The sequence below is a fragment of the Vulpes lagopus genome, chromosome 10 (assembly GCF_018345385.1).
Source record: "Vulpes lagopus strain Blue_001 chromosome 10, ASM1834538v1, whole genome shotgun sequence".
NCBI lineage: Eukaryota > Metazoa > Chordata > Mammalia > Carnivora > Canidae > Vulpes > Vulpes lagopus.
The window spans coordinates 81,539,951-81,558,391 of NC_054833.1; the positions used below are offsets into that span (position 1 = coordinate 81,539,951).

The 18,441-nt window shown below is 48.7% G+C and overlaps 1 protein-coding gene across 1 annotated transcript; it reads right to left on the minus strand.

Moving 5' to 3' along the window:
- Positions 1-439: 439 nt before the first annotated feature.
- DIO1 (iodothyronine deiodinase 1) lies at positions 440-16,935 on the minus strand. Its single transcript, XM_041770816.1, has 4 exons — positions 16,456-16,935; positions 8,996-9,139; positions 3,709-3,908; positions 440-1,214 (listed from the first exon to the last, which is right to left on the minus strand). The coding sequence occupies exons 1-4, from the start codon at positions 16,775-16,777 to the stop codon at positions 1,146-1,148; spliced, it is 735 nt and encodes a 244-aa protein (XP_041626750.1). The 5' UTR covers positions 16,778-16,935; the 3' UTR covers positions 440-1,145.
- Between the last annotated feature and the right edge of the window lie 1,506 nt (positions 16,936-18,441).

The following is an 18,441-nucleotide window of genomic DNA, read 5'->3' on the forward strand; positions in this document are numbered from 1 at the left end:
ATAATAATCTCCTCTTTGAAATAAATACAGATTAGATGACTTAACATATCTGAACATGGTCTACCTGGTAGATGATTAATTAATAAGTTTTTTTAAAGAATAAAATAGCAACATTCATAGTGTTAACATTGTAGCACTTAAGGCAGAGCCAAGGAGAATGTGTTTTCATGCTAGAAAACTGTCTCCCACGTCCATTCTTTTATGTCATGTTATGAAGGTAGCTGGATTCCAATGTGAAACATTCTTTAGCTGGAGTTCACAAGACAAAGTGACATTTGATATGTAACCCACGGAGAATGAATGTTCTTCCCACCAAATGAGGCGCTTCCAGCATATGGTATTTTTGCTGATCAAATTACATTCGGCTATAACTCAAGATAAAACAGGCTGACACAAATTGGAAAAGAAAATGTAAAGATCACCCCGAAGCCGTCTCAAATAGCCTGAGATATTTTAATCATTCTGTATTAGCTTGCTGCATCTTAAAACATTTTCTTTCAAATCAAGTCACAGCTGTGTGTGCTTTAGGCTGTGGCCGTCATAGACAAACATGAAAAGAAGCAGAGTTAAAACAGATGAATACCAATGGTTGTCCATTGGTCTGATGTAATCTAACACAAATGACCATCAGGAGACTTGCAAAGAAATCAGAGAAATAGTTTCGAATATGAGCTTCTGCATAAATGTACAACAGCTTTCAATTCCTCATCTCTCTCTCTAAGCAACTGGCATTCTCCCCATGCTGGGTTCTAACAGCCAATTTAGTGTCTTAGATGATGGTGTCCATAAACGGCAGATTTGGTAAAATGAGTTTGACTCACATGAGGACTGCTGTATCTGACCACGTGGGATCAGAGTGGCTGGAGACAGACCGCACACCCCAGCAGTATGCCGGAGGGGAGGGACCTTTCTCACATGGGGACAGTGTGCAATTGTGGTCTCCACCATGGGGGCAGCATCGAGGTGAAGGGTCTTTAACCTTCAGCTTACTCGCTGCTTCGTTTCCTGAGTACAATTGTTTGGTTAGATCAGACCAATCTGAGCTAGTGACATGGGTCAAGAGGTAAAAGCCACCTGGGCTGGGAGGAGAGCCAGGACTTGAGCCCTCCTGTGGATCACCTATAGAACTGGGGGATCTTTCCGGGCTAACTGTGGAGTTTTTCCAGAACAGCACGAACTTCCTCGGGATGGTAGTTCCAAGGGCCAGGTTTACCCTGCAAGAGAAATGAATCAGCATTCCCAGATTTCTGCCCCGCAGGAATAGGTAGCTCTGGAGCTTAGCTGAGAGAACGGGGCTGGTGACGGCTATGGAAGACTTGTCACAATGCTGTCGTCAGTGGCAGAGGCAACTGTAAGGTGGATGAGATCACCCAGGAAGAGGGTATGCAGGGGTGCCAACATTTAAGGGGCACACTGGACAGAGATATAGGAGGAGAACTGGAGGGGGTAAAGTGAATAGTTTCAAAAGGACAAAGGGGTCTATACAAATAAGCTGCTCTTCCATAATTAGACCTTCAGACAGGCCTTATCCTCTCTACCCCTCACAGCAAGTTCCACCCATTCTACGTCAGAACTACCTCTGCCTCCCCAGTCCCAATGCCCTAGTTCAACCCTCTTTACCTCCTACTTGGACAGCTGTGCACCTCCTGACTATCCCCGTCCTCAGTCCCTGCTCCCTCCTGTCCATGCCTCACTCAGTAGCCCATGATCTTTCTAAAATACTGATCCAGGGGCACCTGGGTGACTCAGTGGTTAAATGTCTGCCTTTAGCTCAGGTTGTGATCTTGGGGTCCCGGGATGGAGTCCCACATTGGGCTCCTTGCAGGGAGCCTGCTTCTACTTCTGCCTATGTCTCTGCCTCTCTCTGTGTGTCTCTCATGAATAAATAAGTATCTTTAAAAAAAATAAAATACAGATCCGATCATGCCTCTCTCCTGCTCAAAACTTGTCAATGGCTCTCCTTTGCCCTAAGAGATAGGCTCAACTTCTTGGGTACAGAATGAGACCCCTGTCACCGAATGCCCCCAATTCTCCATTCATGCCGTGCCCTAACATGCCTCAGTGCCTTTGCCCATCCTCTTCCCTAGATTTGTAATGATTTTCACTCACCCTGCTCACTAGGCGGGCTTTCTAGCCTTTAAGGCCCAAGCAATTGTCACCACCTCTGAAGAGCCTACCCTTCCTCAGGGGTCAGGAAATTTACGATCTGACAGTCAAATCTGTCCTGATGCCTCACACTCTTCCATTCACATCTTGTCTGTGCTGATTTCGTGCTATAACAGTAGGATTGAATTGTCGTGCCCGGGATTATTTGGCCCACAAAGTTAAAATATTTATAAGCAGGTCCTTTGCAGAAAAGGTTTGGTGATCCCTGCTCTGGAGTCTCACAGTCCTTGGGACACTGGAGCACTCTGTGTGACCTTCCTTTAACCCTTAGACTCAAAGTAAGAGGCAGGCCATTTTCAATTCATTTCTGTGTTGCCAGTACTTCCACAGGGCCTAACCCCGCTGGCCTCAGTCATGCCATCTTAGAGCATGTCTCTGGGGAGAAGAAAGGAAGAAGGACCTGAAGTGTCCTTGTGCTGTGGACCTTGGCATCTTGGGGATTCATCTGCACGTTGTCACTCATTTCATCTGCAGAAGTAGCATGACCCATGGACTGAGGAGCAGCCACCTGGTTGGGCTTCATGTGCTCTCCAAGGTCTGAAATCCCTTCAGCAGCTATGAAACAGTTTCTGCCCTCTTAAGGGATGTGCTTGCATCCCCGACCCCGGCCAGGCTGGAAGCCCTGAGCGGGCACAATCACCAGAAAGCAAGCCAAGACTCAATTCCTGCCTTGAATCCCTGCTTCAGTATTGCCAGCTCCTAACTGTCAGGTTTGTTCTTTTTTTTTTAAGATTTTTATTTATTTATTCATGAAAGACACACACAAAACAGAGAGAGAGAGAGAGAGAGAGAGAGAGAGAGGCAAAGACACAGGAGGAGGGAGAAGCAGGCTCCATGCAGGAAGCCCGACATGAGACTCGATCCCGGGACTCCAGGATCATGCCCTGGGCTGAAGGCAGGTGCTAAACTGCTGAGCCACCCAGGGATCCCCCAGGTTTGTTCTGCTCCCACCTCCCACAACCCCCTCCAGGATCAGGCCTGCCTCGGAGATGAGCAGCTTCACACCCTCCTACTCCTGGCCCATCCCATCTGAAGGATTTAGAATTGGAATCAGAGCTGGGTGCAGTGTGACCTTGGGTAAGTCAGTGTCCTTCTCTGAACCAGGGCTAGGCCAATCTTTTGGGTTCAGAAGGCAGCCAGAGGCTGCAGCTCTGTCCAAATGCTAGGGGCTGGGCAGCGGGACTGGCTCAGCAGTTTAGCGCTGCCTTCAGCCCAGGGCATGACCCTGGAGAGACCTGGGATCGAGTCCCACGTTGGGCTCCCTGCATGGAGCCTGCTTCTCCCTCTGCCTGTGTCTCTGCCTCTCTCTCTCTCTGTCTCTCATGAAAAAATAAATAAAATCTTAAAAAAACAAATGCTAGGGGCATCCCTGTGAATTATTTCACCCCCTGTAAGGTGGGGGGCAGCACCCCCATTTTGTGGAAAAAGAAACTGAAACTCTAAGAGAGGACTTGCCCCTGGTCTCATGGCCAGTTAATGGCTGGGCAGCGGCTTGAATGCAGGTCTGCCTGTGCCCTTCCTGGGCCCCTCGCCCCCAGTCACCTTGTAGAGGATCCTGCCCTCCTGGAGCACGAAGAGCCTCTCTGGTAGGGCCGCGTAGAACTGGCTGCTTTGGTTCCTCATCGTGTCCACCACCACGGGGCATGGGGGGGCCCTGTCCAGCAGCAAGCGGGCTGCCTGCAGGCGGTCCTGGAGAGTCTGGTGAGTCCTGATGTTCACGTTGTTCTTAAAGGCCCAGCCATCTACAGAAGCAAAAGATGGGGGGGGGGGGGCTCACAGGCTCAACACATTTTCCTACAGGTTACATGCCTCCACCCCCACCCCCACCCCCTTGAACTGAGAGTCCCAGGTAGGGGAGCCCATGGCCGTGACTCAGCCCACTGTCCTATTACAGGTGAATACATGAGATGTCATAGGGAGTTACTGACTGAGCCAAAACTGAAGCCCAGGGCTCCTGACTCCGAGAACTTGGCTCTTCAGCAGGAGGGAGTCCACTAGGCCAGTGCTTCTTGAACTTAAATGTGCATTTGAACCACAGAGGATCTTGTAGAAGGAATATTCTGACACAGTCTATTGAGGGAAGCGCTGAGGGTCTAGCTGGTGCCCAGGAAGCTGAGGCTACTTGGTCCCTGGACCACACTCTGAGAGGCAAGTGTCCAGAGCCACGGTTTTCTACGTGCATTCTGGCCAGACCAGCAGTGCCGCATCACCTGGGGGTTGTTGGTAATTCTCAGGCCCCATCCTAGACTGACCAGGAATGGGGCCCACTGATCTGTTTTCACAGCCTTTCAGATGATTTAACAACACACCGAAGTTTGAGAACTATCATTCTAGAGTCTAGACAATCTCCCTCTTCTAATTATTTTCCACCAGAATGTTCTTCCCGAAACGCACATCTTACAGTGTCACTCTCCTGCTTAGGTCTTTTGATGGCTCCCTATCATCCTCAGGATAAATCCCAAGCTCCTCAGTGACTGGCCTGTCTCACCTGCATTCCTCCAGCCTCTGCTCCAGCCAGGTGGGTGAAACACCTGGGATTCCTTGACCCACAACCCCCACAACCCTCACTTCCACCCTGTCCTCCTGCTGCCTCCATCCACAGTGTGAGGAGAGTAGGACCTTCTCTTTCCTAGGACTTCTGCTGCCGTAGCTGATATTAGCTCTACGGAGGGCCTCACGATGCCTGCCACTTAGGGTGAGCTCTTAGCCAAGTACAGCTGCGACCCAGACAAGGACCCTTACTTTCAACTCCTAAGAAATATTCCTGCCTCCTGATCTTGTCACCTTCTAACTCATCATCCAAAAATCTCTGACAATGATTATTTACACAAAATTTAATCAGATTTTTTTCTCTGCTTAAAAACCAATTACAGAACCAGCGCCTTAGCAAACACGTAATGATCCGAACCGTCTCTCCCCCCTCCCACTTCTCGTCATGACTGCTGCTGGTCCTTCCACATCTAGCTGAAGTGACTCCTCCTCAAATGAAGCTGACCTCCCCCTTTCCTGTCTCCTTACCATATTTTCTGTATTTGAGATCCTTCCTGTCCTTTTAAGCCTCAACCCTAACATAGGGCTTCTCAACATTGGTACTATTGGTGTTTGGTGGTAGGGGCGGCATCTTGTGTGTTACAGGGTGTTGAGTAGCATCTTTGGCCTCTACCCTCAGGATATAGGTAGCACCAGCCCCCTCACCCATTCAATTTGTTTTTGACAACCAAAATCGTCTCCAGGCATTGTCAGATGTCCCTTGGGGGACAAAATTACCCTCCTTTGAGAACCACAGCTCTAACACCCCCTCCTCTGGGAAGCCTTCCCTGACACACTCAGCTCTGTGATACTGGGCAAGCTCTTGAAAGCTCTTTAAATCCTCAGTTTCCCCATCTGTTATGGTATTAATAGGACCAGTGTTGCAGTTGGCTATGAGGCAACTTGTATGGAATTCACAGTGCTCTGGTTCACAGAAGCTGCTTGAAAAATGCTGGTTTATTTTGCTTCACTGCCCCAAATAACAGACAGGTGGGAAAGCTCCCAGTTTTTATTCTATACCACAGGTATTCTGCTACTTTGCTCTGGAGGTGCCCCAACCGAACCCACTTAAGGCTGCTTAACTTAAATGGAAGGGGTTTTTCATTTGGCCTCATTTGCCAACATGCCCTTCTGTCTCCTCACAGGAAGTGGTACTAATTAGTTAATGGGCTGAAAAAAATAACCATAAAGTGCTACTGACCTTGCCCTTCTACTTGCCCCATTCCTGGGGAGCCTGGGGCCCAGGTAAGGTGGTCATGAGTTCCTTCAGAAGCCACATGGTCTGTCTTTACAGTCATAGCTGCCTCCCAGGGCAGTAGAAAGTTAAGTCTATCGGCGGAAATGGCTCCATCTCCTCAGTGCTTCAAAGTCCCCTGCTCAGGAAACTCCCTCCAAGAAAAACCAGCTCTCGGGAGAAATTCACACCAAGATACAAGTGCCTGGCTACAGTTTAAAGTAACCATTACCCATCCCAAGACCTGAAAACTGTAGATGATGATAACACCAGCTTACATTTATATCATGTTGAGGTAGTCTGTCTTGTGCAACCATTAGCTCCTTGGAGCTTCACAACAACCTCCTAGGGGAGGCCAAGCTAGGATTCCCACCCTCATTCTGTAGCTGAGAATACAGAGCCTTGGAGAAGAGCAGTGACTCACTTCCCCAGCTTTAATAGCGAACTCCTGAGAGGCAGGAACTGTGTGTATCTTTCCTCTCAATATCCCTAGGCTCCGCACAGGGCTGGCGCATGGTAGGTACTCGTTAAATATTGTCAGGTGAGTGACTCTGTGAAGTTGGTGTTATCATCCTATTTCAGGGTCACAAAAATGGGCATAGAAGGTAAGTTGCCCAAGGTCCTGTGGCCAGCATGTGGCCAGCACGTGTTAGAGCTATGACCCATACTCAGGTCTGAAACTCCGAAGTCCATGTTCTTCCCACCATGCTTCATGCCTCCTATAACTCCCCTGGACAAACATGTGTTGTATGGGAAACTGATTTGGGCCACAGACCCAAGACCTTGTGAGACTGGTGGATGCTGGCTCTGGGCATTTTAATTCTGGGGCTCAAGCCATGCCCACTTACATCTGATTGACAGAAACAATACCCTGGGGAAGGAGGTGGGGAGGAGGAAGAAATGCCCGAACAAGGATTGGCAGAGCACAGAGGCAAGAAACTGGTCTGCATCAGAACAGGGTCAGGAAGTTCTTTACTCATTGGCTTGAGATAGACAGCCCTGGGTTCTGGAAAGTTTCGTCCTGGGCTGATCCCAGGAGAAATGGGTCAGGAGGCAGGTATCAGGACCAGAAACAATTTCTGTGACGATCCACCCCTCCTGTTGCAGTTTACAACCTGTTCCTTTGGAGATTAAAGCTGGATCTTGTTACTCTGAGTGCAGACCCTGGACCAGCAGCATAATCATCACATGGGGAATAGCACTGCAGCCTTGCTGATCCAGAAGGTCCCTGGGTCATTGAAGCACATGCCAAAGTTGGAGAAATGCTGTCAGCTATGATGACATCAAGGCATCATGTCTTCTCAGCCATGAAGACCACAGATACCTGACAGAGCCCAAATGCTCTTTCTTAGCTGCCAGCCATGAAGACCACAGATACCTGACAGAGCCCAAATGCTCTTTCTTAGCTGCCAGCTAACAGAGTATACTCTGTTATACTTAACAGAGTATTAAGTTGAAAGAAGTTCTCAATCCTTTGGATGTATCCGGATGCAATGGGCCTGGGGTGGGGCCCTGGAATATGCATTTTTAACAAGCCACCATGTGGCTCTGACATCAGGGATCCAGGGACTGTACTGGAGAAAACACTGTTGGACCAACTTTGCTGATAATGGAAGCAACCTACACTTAACACACGGATAAACCAGCAAAGCTAATACTGGCCTAACCACACTCGCTCATCCTCCTTTTGCTGAGCTCCACGACACGGGGTCTGCCAAGGACTGGGAGACAGACGAATCTTGTGGGAGATGCCGAGTACATGACACTTGTCCCACCCAGCCACACGTGACTTCTTGCCTTCTTCAATCTTTGGGTTTTAGAGTTGGGCCACTCTCATGGGTTCAATCCTCTTGAAAATTGGAGAGACAGTGGTGTATCTGATCATTTTGTGAAGTTAAGGGGCTTACACCATAGGCTGTAGGGGTTTCAGGAAGAGCTTTCCCCAACAGAGCTGTCCAGCAAAGGAACAAGATATCCTGTGAAGTAATGAGGGTGTATGACCACCCGTCAGGGGTGAAGGAAGAAGAATGCCTGCCCTAGGTGAAAGCTAGCCTGGGGCAGGGGTTCTCCAAGGTTGGTTCCCAGACCAGCAGCTTCAGCATCACCCGGAGCTTGTCAGAAATGTGAATTCTCAGGCTCCATCCCAGATCTGACTGATGAACTCTGGAGTGGGAATCCAGCAGTTTGTTTTAACAAGCCTTCCACCTGCTTCTGATGCTCAATCAGAACCATCAGATGCTCAATCAGAACCAGTTGGGGGGCAGCCTGGGTGGCTCAGCGGTTTGGCGCCGCCTTCGGCCCAGGGTGTGATCCTGGAGACCCAGGATTGAGTCCCACATCGGGCTCCCTACAGGGAGCCTGCTTCTCCCTCTGCCTGTGTCTCTCATGAATAAATAAATAAAATCTTAAAAAAAAAAAAAAAAAGAACCAATTGGGAACAATTGACCAGGATGAACCAAAGTGTCCCTGTGAGCTTGGAGAATCTTAGGAGGGATCTCACATGTAGACATAAAGCAGTCATTTCACTTGTGACATTTCAGGACTAAATTCCTATTAGCTTCTCTCCTTTGATTTTCCTATTCATCCCTTCAAAATGTTGGGAACTTGGCTAGCTGGACCTGTCACTCCAGGTTTGTTTGTTTGTTTTGTAGATTTTTATTTATTTGAGAAGAGAGAGAGAGAGAGAGAGAGAGAATGAGCAGGGGGAGGGATGCAGAAGGAGAAGCAGGCTCCCCGCTGAGCTCAGAGCCCCAACACAGGGCTCCATCCCAGGACCCTGGGATCATGACCTGAGTCTAAGTAAGACACTCAACTGACTGAGCCACCCAGGCCCCCCCTCTAGGTTTTCTGCTCTGTGTACCGGGCTGGAAGCACAGACTGGGGAGCTAGCAAGTGGTGGGTAAATCCAGAAGGAACTGAAAAATAGCAGATCTCAGTAAATAGTGGCTCTTTCCCTCCTCTTCCTCTCCCTTTCCCAACCTTGGGGTGGGGGTGGGGTACTTGTGGAAAGCAGGGGGGGGGAAGAGAGGAGGTAGGAAGAGGCAGGGACAGGGAGTCTCTCTGTACCTGATGCATGTGCTTCTTCGATGTAAATGATGAGAAAGTCTGCTGTGGAGCAGAAGTCTTCAATAAGTCTCTTGAATTGGTCAAATTTGAAAAGAAATGAAGGTCAGGTACAACTTCCAAAATTGAGCACCAATGGCCTGTTGCCTGAAACAGGAACGGAACCATCAACCATCAATCCCCTACACACAACATTGATTCCCCTTTGCTCCAGATGCTCTCACTTCTATGATTTTTATTTTCCCTGGAAGATGGAGCCAGGCCATGGTGGGGGTCTGAAGCCTACAGAGCATGACTTAGCAGAGGCTGGAGCCAGTTTTCACTGCTCCACAATGAGGGGATTTCATCAGGGGGTCTCAGTGGACACCCCCTGCAGCCACTAGGCGGTAATTAAAATAATGAGAGTCCCTCTTGGGCAATTTATAAGGCACGCACACATCCATTTTCTCGTGTGATGAGATTAGTGTACTGCAATGTAAGCAATTTTTCTCCTTGTCTACAGACATGCTCTGGGTCACACACCTGGTCAATGGTGTAGTTAAAATTAATACTGTGGCTTCTACACTCTCAATTCAGTGTTCTTCTCATTCAAAGCACCTGTTTCCTCATTCACAAGTGGGCATAATAATACTTACCTTATAGGGTTGTTATGAGGATTACAGGTAGTATAGATAAAGGTTTAAAATGGTGCTTGGCCCATAGTAGGTACTCAATAAATATAAGTTGTTGGTATCAGCTATCTGGTCCTGGAGCTTCCAAGTGGAAGAGGCAGCAATGGAGAATGAAGGCCGGGGTTGGGAGGGTGGCAAGACTGGCTACATGATTTGCTGACTCAATGCAAAATGTAAAGCCTGGATCCCTTGTTCACAAAGTAGGGAGCAAAGTGCCACTAAATATATGAAAATAAAAAGATTTGCTTTGCTTCCATGGCTTCTCTCTTGCACTGGCATGGTATTTTCTAGCTACTATTTAGTGTTGCGTGCTGCACAGACATAGGGATATTCATAGGGTGAGTGTGGACCCTCATGGTCACCCAGCACCCCCCAAACTCGGTGGTCACGTGTGTGTGTCATGGCCTTGGGCCACTGGTTTCCCTCTCCCTCCAGCCACCAGACTGACACACTCTGCCCCGGCCTGGAGCACAGGAATTGAGCTAGACATTTATCCATATGCCCACCACCCACCCCACAGGGTCTAACAAGTGCATTCAGGGACATGCTGGGTCCCTTGACGGGGGCAGAGAGGGGACGAGAGGCTTCTCCTACCCTGTTACCCCATCACTTGACAACCTGCACCTAGCACTGTGGGCCCAGGCGGGGGACAGCTGCCTCCACGTCCTGCCATGAGATGCTGCAGGATGCATACACCTGACCCCAGCCTCTGCTTGCCTGTGTTCGGGCCCCTCTGGGATCAAAAAGCGAGGGCAGTCACAGGGCAGGAGTGGGGATAAGGCTGGACGAGCCCTGCATCTGAGGGTGGAAGGGGGGGGTCGTGGAGAACATTCCTAGGGAGTAAGAGGGCAGGATCCTGCATGAGCCCAGCTCCAACCCCCTTGGCATGTTCTACTGTCCCAACAGGTTTCACTTACAAAATGCAAATTCAAAGGTAAAATGATTAAGGATTTGAAGACAGCTTAATGCAACCAGGCTACTTGTCACCCCTTGAGGGCAGAGCCTGCCCCTCCTTCATCCTCATGTCCCCAGGCACACTCTCCTTCTGCCTCCAAGCATTTATGTGGCACTTATAGTGTACAAGGCACTCTGCCACACATTGGGGATTCAGCACAGAACAAGGCCAGCAGGTCTCGGCCTGCATGCCATTTGAGGTCTGTTCCATGGCAAAAAAAAAAAACAAGTAAACACGTAAATGTGGTCATTTCAACTTGTGATAAGTGTTACAAAAGAGTCTATAAAGGAGTGACCTGCTTTAGACAGGTGGGTCTGGGAAGGCTCCCGAGGAGACGCCATTTAACCTGAGAAGTGAAGGCTAAGAAAGAGCCAGCCATGGGCAGAGGGAGAAGGGCATTGCAGACCAAAGGACTCTATGCTGTACAAAGACCCTGAGGCAGGCAGAGCTTGGCACGTGTCCAAAGACCTGCAAGGCCACTATGACCAGAGCTAGGCGGGGGAGGGGGCCGGAAGTAAGGGAGGGTGGGTAATGAGTGGCAGGACTGGAGAGAGGTAGGTACAGGCCAGGGAGGCAGGCTCTCCCATCGGAGGGTTTGTCTCGACAGAGGACAGAGGGTCCTGGTCTATTCTCTGTCCCGGGCAGCCAAGGGATAAGCGGTGACCCAGGCTGGGGTGACTGGACCATCCCACAGAGATCTCTTTGGCTCTGGAGTAATTGACACAGCAGAATTCATCCACGGCCCAGTGGCAGTGCCCCTGTCTGGGATGGTGAGTCCTGGGCTGGGGATGGGGTGGGGGCAGTTGATTCCCAAGGCAACCACCTTGGCAGCAGACTTTTGATGCAAAAAGACAGACCCGGCCCAGTGCTCCAGCTGTGGTTGATTCTGGGGATCTCGCAACACATACTTAATGTGTTTTTGTTTTTGTTTTGTTTTTGTTTAATGTGTTCTTTGTATGTATAGGTGTGTGACTAAGGCCAGAGTGAGTTCCTGCGGCTTGCAGGCTGGAACCCTGACTCCTACGGTAGGGATGTATAATGAAACATGGTTGGATTTACACTTAAAGATCACTCTATGGAGAAAGGCCTGAGGATGAGAATGGAATTGGGGAGCATCCAGTTAGGGGGTGTCAGAGAAACGCACATGAGAGATAACAGGAGCCCGGGCTAGTGTGTAAGCTGCAGAGAAGGTGAAAGATGGAACAGACAGGACTTGCTGATGGAGGGGAACAGAGGGCATCTTAGCTTGCTGATGGTTATTTTCGTTAGTTATATGCTCACCTTATTGTGCAATGAGTTTGAAGCAGCCTACACATATAATAAAATATTTTTTTAATAAAAAAAATAATCATGCCCTTCTGGGAAGCAGAGATCAGGAGGGAAAGATGAAAAACAAATACAGCAGTCTTAAGGCCCCATGCATTCATTATAACTGAACTAACATTTGAGTTTCCTGGTGGCCATGTAAAGACAGAAACAATTGGTTATATAGTCCTCATTTTTCAATACCTGAAGAGAAAGCTGACCGGGAGATACAAAGCTCTCCTTGTCCTTGGCTTATAGATTCTCTCCTAAGAGGCCCTACGGGGCACTGAGTGGGCCCCAGTTCCTGTTGGTTGATTACACAAGCCCTCGCCCATGTGACAGGGCTGCCAGGCCTCACAGGGTAGGCTCAGAGGCCAGTTAAGGCCAAGTGGCCAGCCCTTGGCCTCCAGTGACCCCAGAAAATCATGTTTTAGATAAGAACCCAAAAGTCGTCAGGTCAGGACCAGTGCTAAATATTAGCTATCTGGAATTTTGTTTTTAATTGGAAAAAAGAAAATTCAACACTCGCTAATTAGGAAACTGGAAGAGACAGAGCCTTGTGTTTAATTATTTATAGTGTGGTTGGGTACAGTGATCAGTATCAAGGGCAAAGTTTAAACTTAGTTCCCCACTTTTGTGATAGCAGAGAGGAAGGATGAGTGCAAGGGGGTGATGGTACAGAGGACTGGCACTCTGCCTGTGTGCACAAGTCACGGTGCAGAGAACACCATTTCAAATACTGGGCTAGTACTGTCAAGTCCAACCTGTCTGTGTAAATGGGAAAACAGCTTTGTAGTAGCTGGTCTTGAATCCACCATCATGACCTCCAGGCCAGTAAATTAACCCCTGTACGAGGCTCTCTGTCAGCAGACAAAAGCCCATTTATCGTTACTAGATGACACCTCCTAAGTACACTTGGAGAGATTTTAGAAGATAATAAATAGGACTGAAATAAATCCAGTTTTATATAAACTCCCAAGTACCTAGAAAATAAGTTATCTAGACTTGCCTTCCTATCACAACACACCAGTCAGTCCATGTTTTGCTGTGTGTGTGTGTGTCTGGGAGTGTGTGTGTGTCATGTGTGTACACGTGCATGAACATGCAGAAGAGAGGAGGCAGCTGGGAATTCTCTGAGCCTCTGTTGTCTTATCCAACAACCAAAGGCACACTAGCTGAGAGAGTCAGAAGCCACGAGTTCTAGGTCAGACTCTATAAGAACTCCTGGTATGACTGACTCTGAGCAAGGAATTTACCTCTCTGGGCCTTCACATCTGAAAAACAAAAGAACTGCTTTAGATTATCCATAGAATCTTCTAGACATTTCAGTCTGTGGCTGTAAAATGAATTCAGATTTATATCCAAAGTATACATCAGAGTTTTTTAGTGGCTGGTGGTTTTCCAAAGCAGTTATAGGACCTCTTTCTATTAAGTAGACCTGATCATTGTTAACACCCTGCTTGAAAATCCTTCTAGAATTCACCAATACCCTCAGGATGAAGTCTAGAGTCTTCAGCAAGACACATAAGGTCCCTTAAGCACTGGTCTCTGATCATGTGTTCAGCCTCATCCTTCACCACCTCATGCCTCCCACAGTCCCGCTTCTGCCAAACTGACCAATGCTCCTCCACACCTCGGACTTCTGTGGCTCCTCTCCTCTGCCCTGCTTTGCTCGCCACTTCCCTCTTCCCTACCCATCCCAAGGCTTCACTGTCCCTATACAGTTGGCTCACCAGCCTTTTCTCCAAGAGGCCTTCCTCTGACCATCTCCCTACCCTATCCCACTTCTTCCAGAACCCTCTGGTTCCCTCTCTCACTGTACCATCTCCCCCTCTGGGCTTTGAGACTTTCCAGGGGAGACACCGGTCATATTGATTTCTGTACCACCAGCGCCTACTATTTCCGGACCATTCAGTACAATTATTTCTGGATCAATGTGCTGAAAGTCAACTCTGTTTTACAGGTAGAGTTTTCTTTTGTCTCTTGGTCCCCTCTCTCTCCATTCTTGGGTCTCAGGTGCAATAGCCGGGACCAGAGACAAATGGAACAGTCTTTAAAACATAAACTGGTCCATTGAAAGTGAAGAGTTAAAAGAAGCAAGTACCTTCTGTAAACTGACCATGAGGCAAGTTGGCCTTCATGGCACTGGTCACTAGATGATTGATATCCAGTGAACTGACCTGGTGCTAGCACAGTGCTTAGCACATAGTAGACACTCAATAAAATTTAGCTGTTATTCTCAACAGCTCCTATTATCAGTGGTCACTTAGTGGATGTTGAATAAAAGGAGGTCCTTTGTGTAGTGCAGTTGTAAAGTCATGAGCAAAAAACTCTTTCCCTTCCCTCTGCTTGAAATACTTTTCCCTTCCCAAACTACAAAAGTCTTTCTCATTTTTCAAGGCCTAGTTCCAAAACCACCTCCTCCAGGAAAGCTCCCAAGCCCTGCAGGCAAACTTTATATACCTTTACAGTGTCCCACATCTCACAGAACTGTGAGGATTTATTTATCACATCTACCTCTGTGCAATGAAGCCATAAACCCGTGGAAGGAGCAAGCTCTTACCAAACTCCGAGTGCCTGGATCTAGTGGGGCACCAGGCACAGAGGAGGTGCTCATGAATGCTTGCTGAGGAGCACTAGAGAGAATGAAATGAGGAAGCCCAGACTCTGGTCTGACTTGGTCACTCCCTGGATCTGCTACCTCTGCCTCTTGGTGTTCTCCAGCTCCCTTCTAAAGTGAGAGGATTGGATTAGGTCAATGTTTCTTAAAGGGTGTTCTTTGGAACCTGGGTGATGACAATGGCCATTTCCTCAGATGGAGAGTTGGGGGTCGTGTATGTTAGGAAAATCAGTCAGTACTTTATCAGTTTTTCCAAGTTTTGTTAGTTTTTAAGCTTCAGGGCTTCTTAGAGCTTTTTAAATATTTGTGTGCTCTATGAATTTCCAGGAGGAGAGTATGATGTGCAGGGTTTCCCAAATTACTTCAAACAGGAAACTTAATGTGGCAAAGCATATCTGTGGTATTTGGCTTCTAAAGAATGTGGTTTGAAAAATACTAGATTGGGGCACCTGGGTGGCTCAGTCAGTTAAGTGTCCACCTTCAGCTCAGGTCATGATCCCGGGGTCCTGGCACCAAGCCCCACATCAGACTTCCTGCTCAGCAGAGAGCTTGCTTCTCCCTCTCCCCACCCTGCTTTTGTGCTCTTTCTCTCTCTCTCTGCCAAATAAATAAATAAATAAATAAATAAATAAATAAATAAAATCTTTTTAGGAAGGAAGGAAGGAAGGAAGGAAGGAAGGAAGGAAGGAAGGAAGGAAGGAAGGAAAATCCTAGATTAGTCAACTGCCTCAGGGACCTTCTCCACTCTATCTGCTGGGTCCAGGTCCTGGGAATTCAGAGATGAATCAGACACAGTTCTGTCACAAGGCTCCCCATCAGGCAGGAAAAAAAGCACTTGTTCTCGGCAGCCAGATGCTGGGTGGGAAGAACCAGAGTCCAAGGAGAGGGCAGACACAGAGCCAGGAGTTCAGCAGAGAGAGTGCATGTCTAGCTGTAGGGATCTGAGACAGCTCATGGGACAGGAGTGGATGGGAGCAGGCCCCTGAAGATGAGGGCTCTGGGACTGTTGGTGATTGAGGGGAAGAACCAACATCAGCAAAGTAGAGAAGGGAAAGCACAGGGGCACGCAAGGCCCAGGAGTTCCTGTGGAGGCTAGAGCATGAGGGGAAGCCTGCAGGTGAGCCTGGGGTGGGAAGTGGGAGTTGGCCCAGGGAGGGCTTTGAACACAGAGCTGGGCCCAGGCTTCCTTCTGAGTGCAGGTCGGTGAGCCAGGCATGTGCTTGTGGAAGGGTGATTTGGCAGGCAGTCACAAATTTGGTGGGAAGAGGGGGAGGAGGAGGAAGGCGGCCTGGCAGGAGGAAAAGAACTGTGAGGATGGAAAGAGAGGTCGATGACACCCCAAATCAATAGAACTGGTATGCCTGGGGAAGAGAGAGAGAGAGAGAGAGAGCTTCAACACATATTCACTGAGCACCTGCCACTGTGGAGCAGCAGCCACCAGGGCACAAAGTGGGTTAGACCATGGGCCTCGCCTGCTCAGAGTGTGCAGGCCAGTGAGGGTGGCAGACATGAACCAAACACCCACACATCACTACCTACCAGGTCGGATAAATAAAGAAAATTGGAGGACGTAAAGCATAGAAGAGGGGCTAGCTTAGTCTGGGGGAGCCAGGGAAGTGTCGCCGAGCAGCAGTTTGACGGGCAAGCAAGAGCTGACCCCACAGAGCTGAAGAGCATGTGGCAAGAGCTGAAGGCCAGGGTGGCTGGTTTGTGGGTTAAGGGTCTGGGAAGGTGGTGATGCCACTCAGAAGAACAGAATCTAGAAGTCCCAGTTTCAGGAAGTGAGAAGAAGATAAGCACCCAAAAAAGAAGCAGCTAGAGTAGGAGAATTCAGGACTTTCCAACCCACCTCCCCACCCACCTCTGGCACCCCAATTCCAAGCACATTTCAAGCTTGTAACAGTCTCCTGACCTTGCATGAAGTCCCAAATGTTGCACCTCTGTCCCGAGAGCCGGACCACAGGGCAGTTGGGGGCCAGACCTCCTGGCTCAGTCCTGTCCTCTAGTCGCTGCCATTGGACTTTCAGGACAAACCAGAAGTACTGCATGCTGTAGAGGGTGGGGGCCCAGTTGTCATAGGAAAAGTGGGGGTTCTTCCCATTCATGGCCACGATGTGTTGCTTGACTCTTGCGGGAAACAGTTTCAGGAACACTTTGCCCACGGCCACCTGCACAGCCACCTGCAAGAGGACCCAGAGCCTCTTCAGCCACAGCACTGGCCGGGGCAGCCCCATCTCGACACATGCAGAGCTGGCTCTGAGGCCGGTGGGCAGAGAGGCCACAGCCAGGCGGTACTGGGCGGAGCTGAACAAAGGTGCAGGCTGGACCTGGCCAACCCGAGACAGCAGGAAGGTGCCAGGACAGAAGGTGCCTGCCCTCCTGCCAATGCAATGGGAAATTCCGAACCAAGTGCTCAAAGTTCTGCTCTAATTATTATCATTTCTGATCCTTTGCCTTAGCCTTTGAGAGATCCTTGGACTAGGAGACTGCAGATCTTAAATCCTCCCTCTGGTAAATTTTTAAAAACAAATACATAGAGAGATCACACTTAAAGTGACTCCGTGGTCCTTTAGAAAGGCTCTGTTGCAAGTAAGTTCTAACACTGATTATTCTTTTAATAATGGAAATTGTTCCTTCACTGATGAAAGATCTTTTTCCACTCGCACCTTCTAACTGGTGGTTGAGTGTTTCTGGAAGCAGAGCCCTCCCCAGAGAACTTGGGTCTGGAGGCTCCCCAGGCAGAGACAGAGCTGGGCCATCCCCAAGAAAATCTGGACCTCAGACTCCGTGTAGTGTGTGTGTGTGTGTGTGTGTGTGTGTGTGTGTGTGTGTGGTTTGTGTGATACCTACAACACTCTGCACTCAGTAGGGAGTCTAGAGTGGGGAAGACACAAGTAAATGGAAACTGATTTTTTAGTATTTTAAGCACAGAAACAGGGGGAATCCCTGGGTGGCTCAGAGGTTTAGCGCTGCCTTCAGCCCAGGGCGTGATCCTGGAGACCAGGGATTGAGTCCCACGTCGGGCTCCCTGCATGGAGCCTGCTTTTCCCTCCTCCTGTGTCTCTGCCTCTCTCTCTCTCTCATGAATAAATAAATAAAGTCTTTTAAAAAAAAAAGCACAGGAACAGATGATGGTGAAGGCTCTCACCCATGGAGAAGGGCAGTTAATTCTGTTTAGGGAGGCCAAGAGGACTTCCCCCGAAGTGATACCAGAAAGGCAGAACAGCAGTTAGCCAGGCAAGTGGAGATAGTAGTCCTAGTGGAAGGAGCCACATGTCTGAAGGCCTAGAAGCCAGAGAATGCAAGGACCACTGGAAAAATTAGAAGAAGGATCATAGAAGCTCAAAGCTGGAAAGTGTTTCGAAAACATCTCAAATTACTTTCCTTTCAAGTAACCCAGAGGGGGAGGTGGCCCAAGGCCAGTTCTGCAGTTAACAATTCTCCCAGGAGTTAGTTCGGGAAGTTTCAAGCTTTCCCTGCCTGATGCATTTGCCTACTGCTGTGTCAGGGCAGAGGGAAAGGAGACAGGAAAGCTGGCTGCCACAGTCATAAAGGTGTTAATCTTGGCCTCTAGCACATTGACTTTACTCAGAGAAGAAAAAAACAGCTCCAAAAGATGTTCTGTCTCTAAGAATCTCACTGAAATGCCAGGCTGTGCCCCCAAAGTATAGTACCTGCCTCTTTAAGCAGTAGTAACCCCTCGTGCATAGCATTTTGCCATACAAAGTATTTCTGTTGTCTGCTTGTTTTAAATAGACTGGATTTTTTTTCAAGTGGTTTTAGATGAACAGCAAGATTAAGCCAAAAGTACAGGGAGTACTCAAATACCCGTGTCTCCATATCCCACAGCCTCCCCTACTCTCCATATCCCTCCAGAGTGGTACATGTGATACAACTG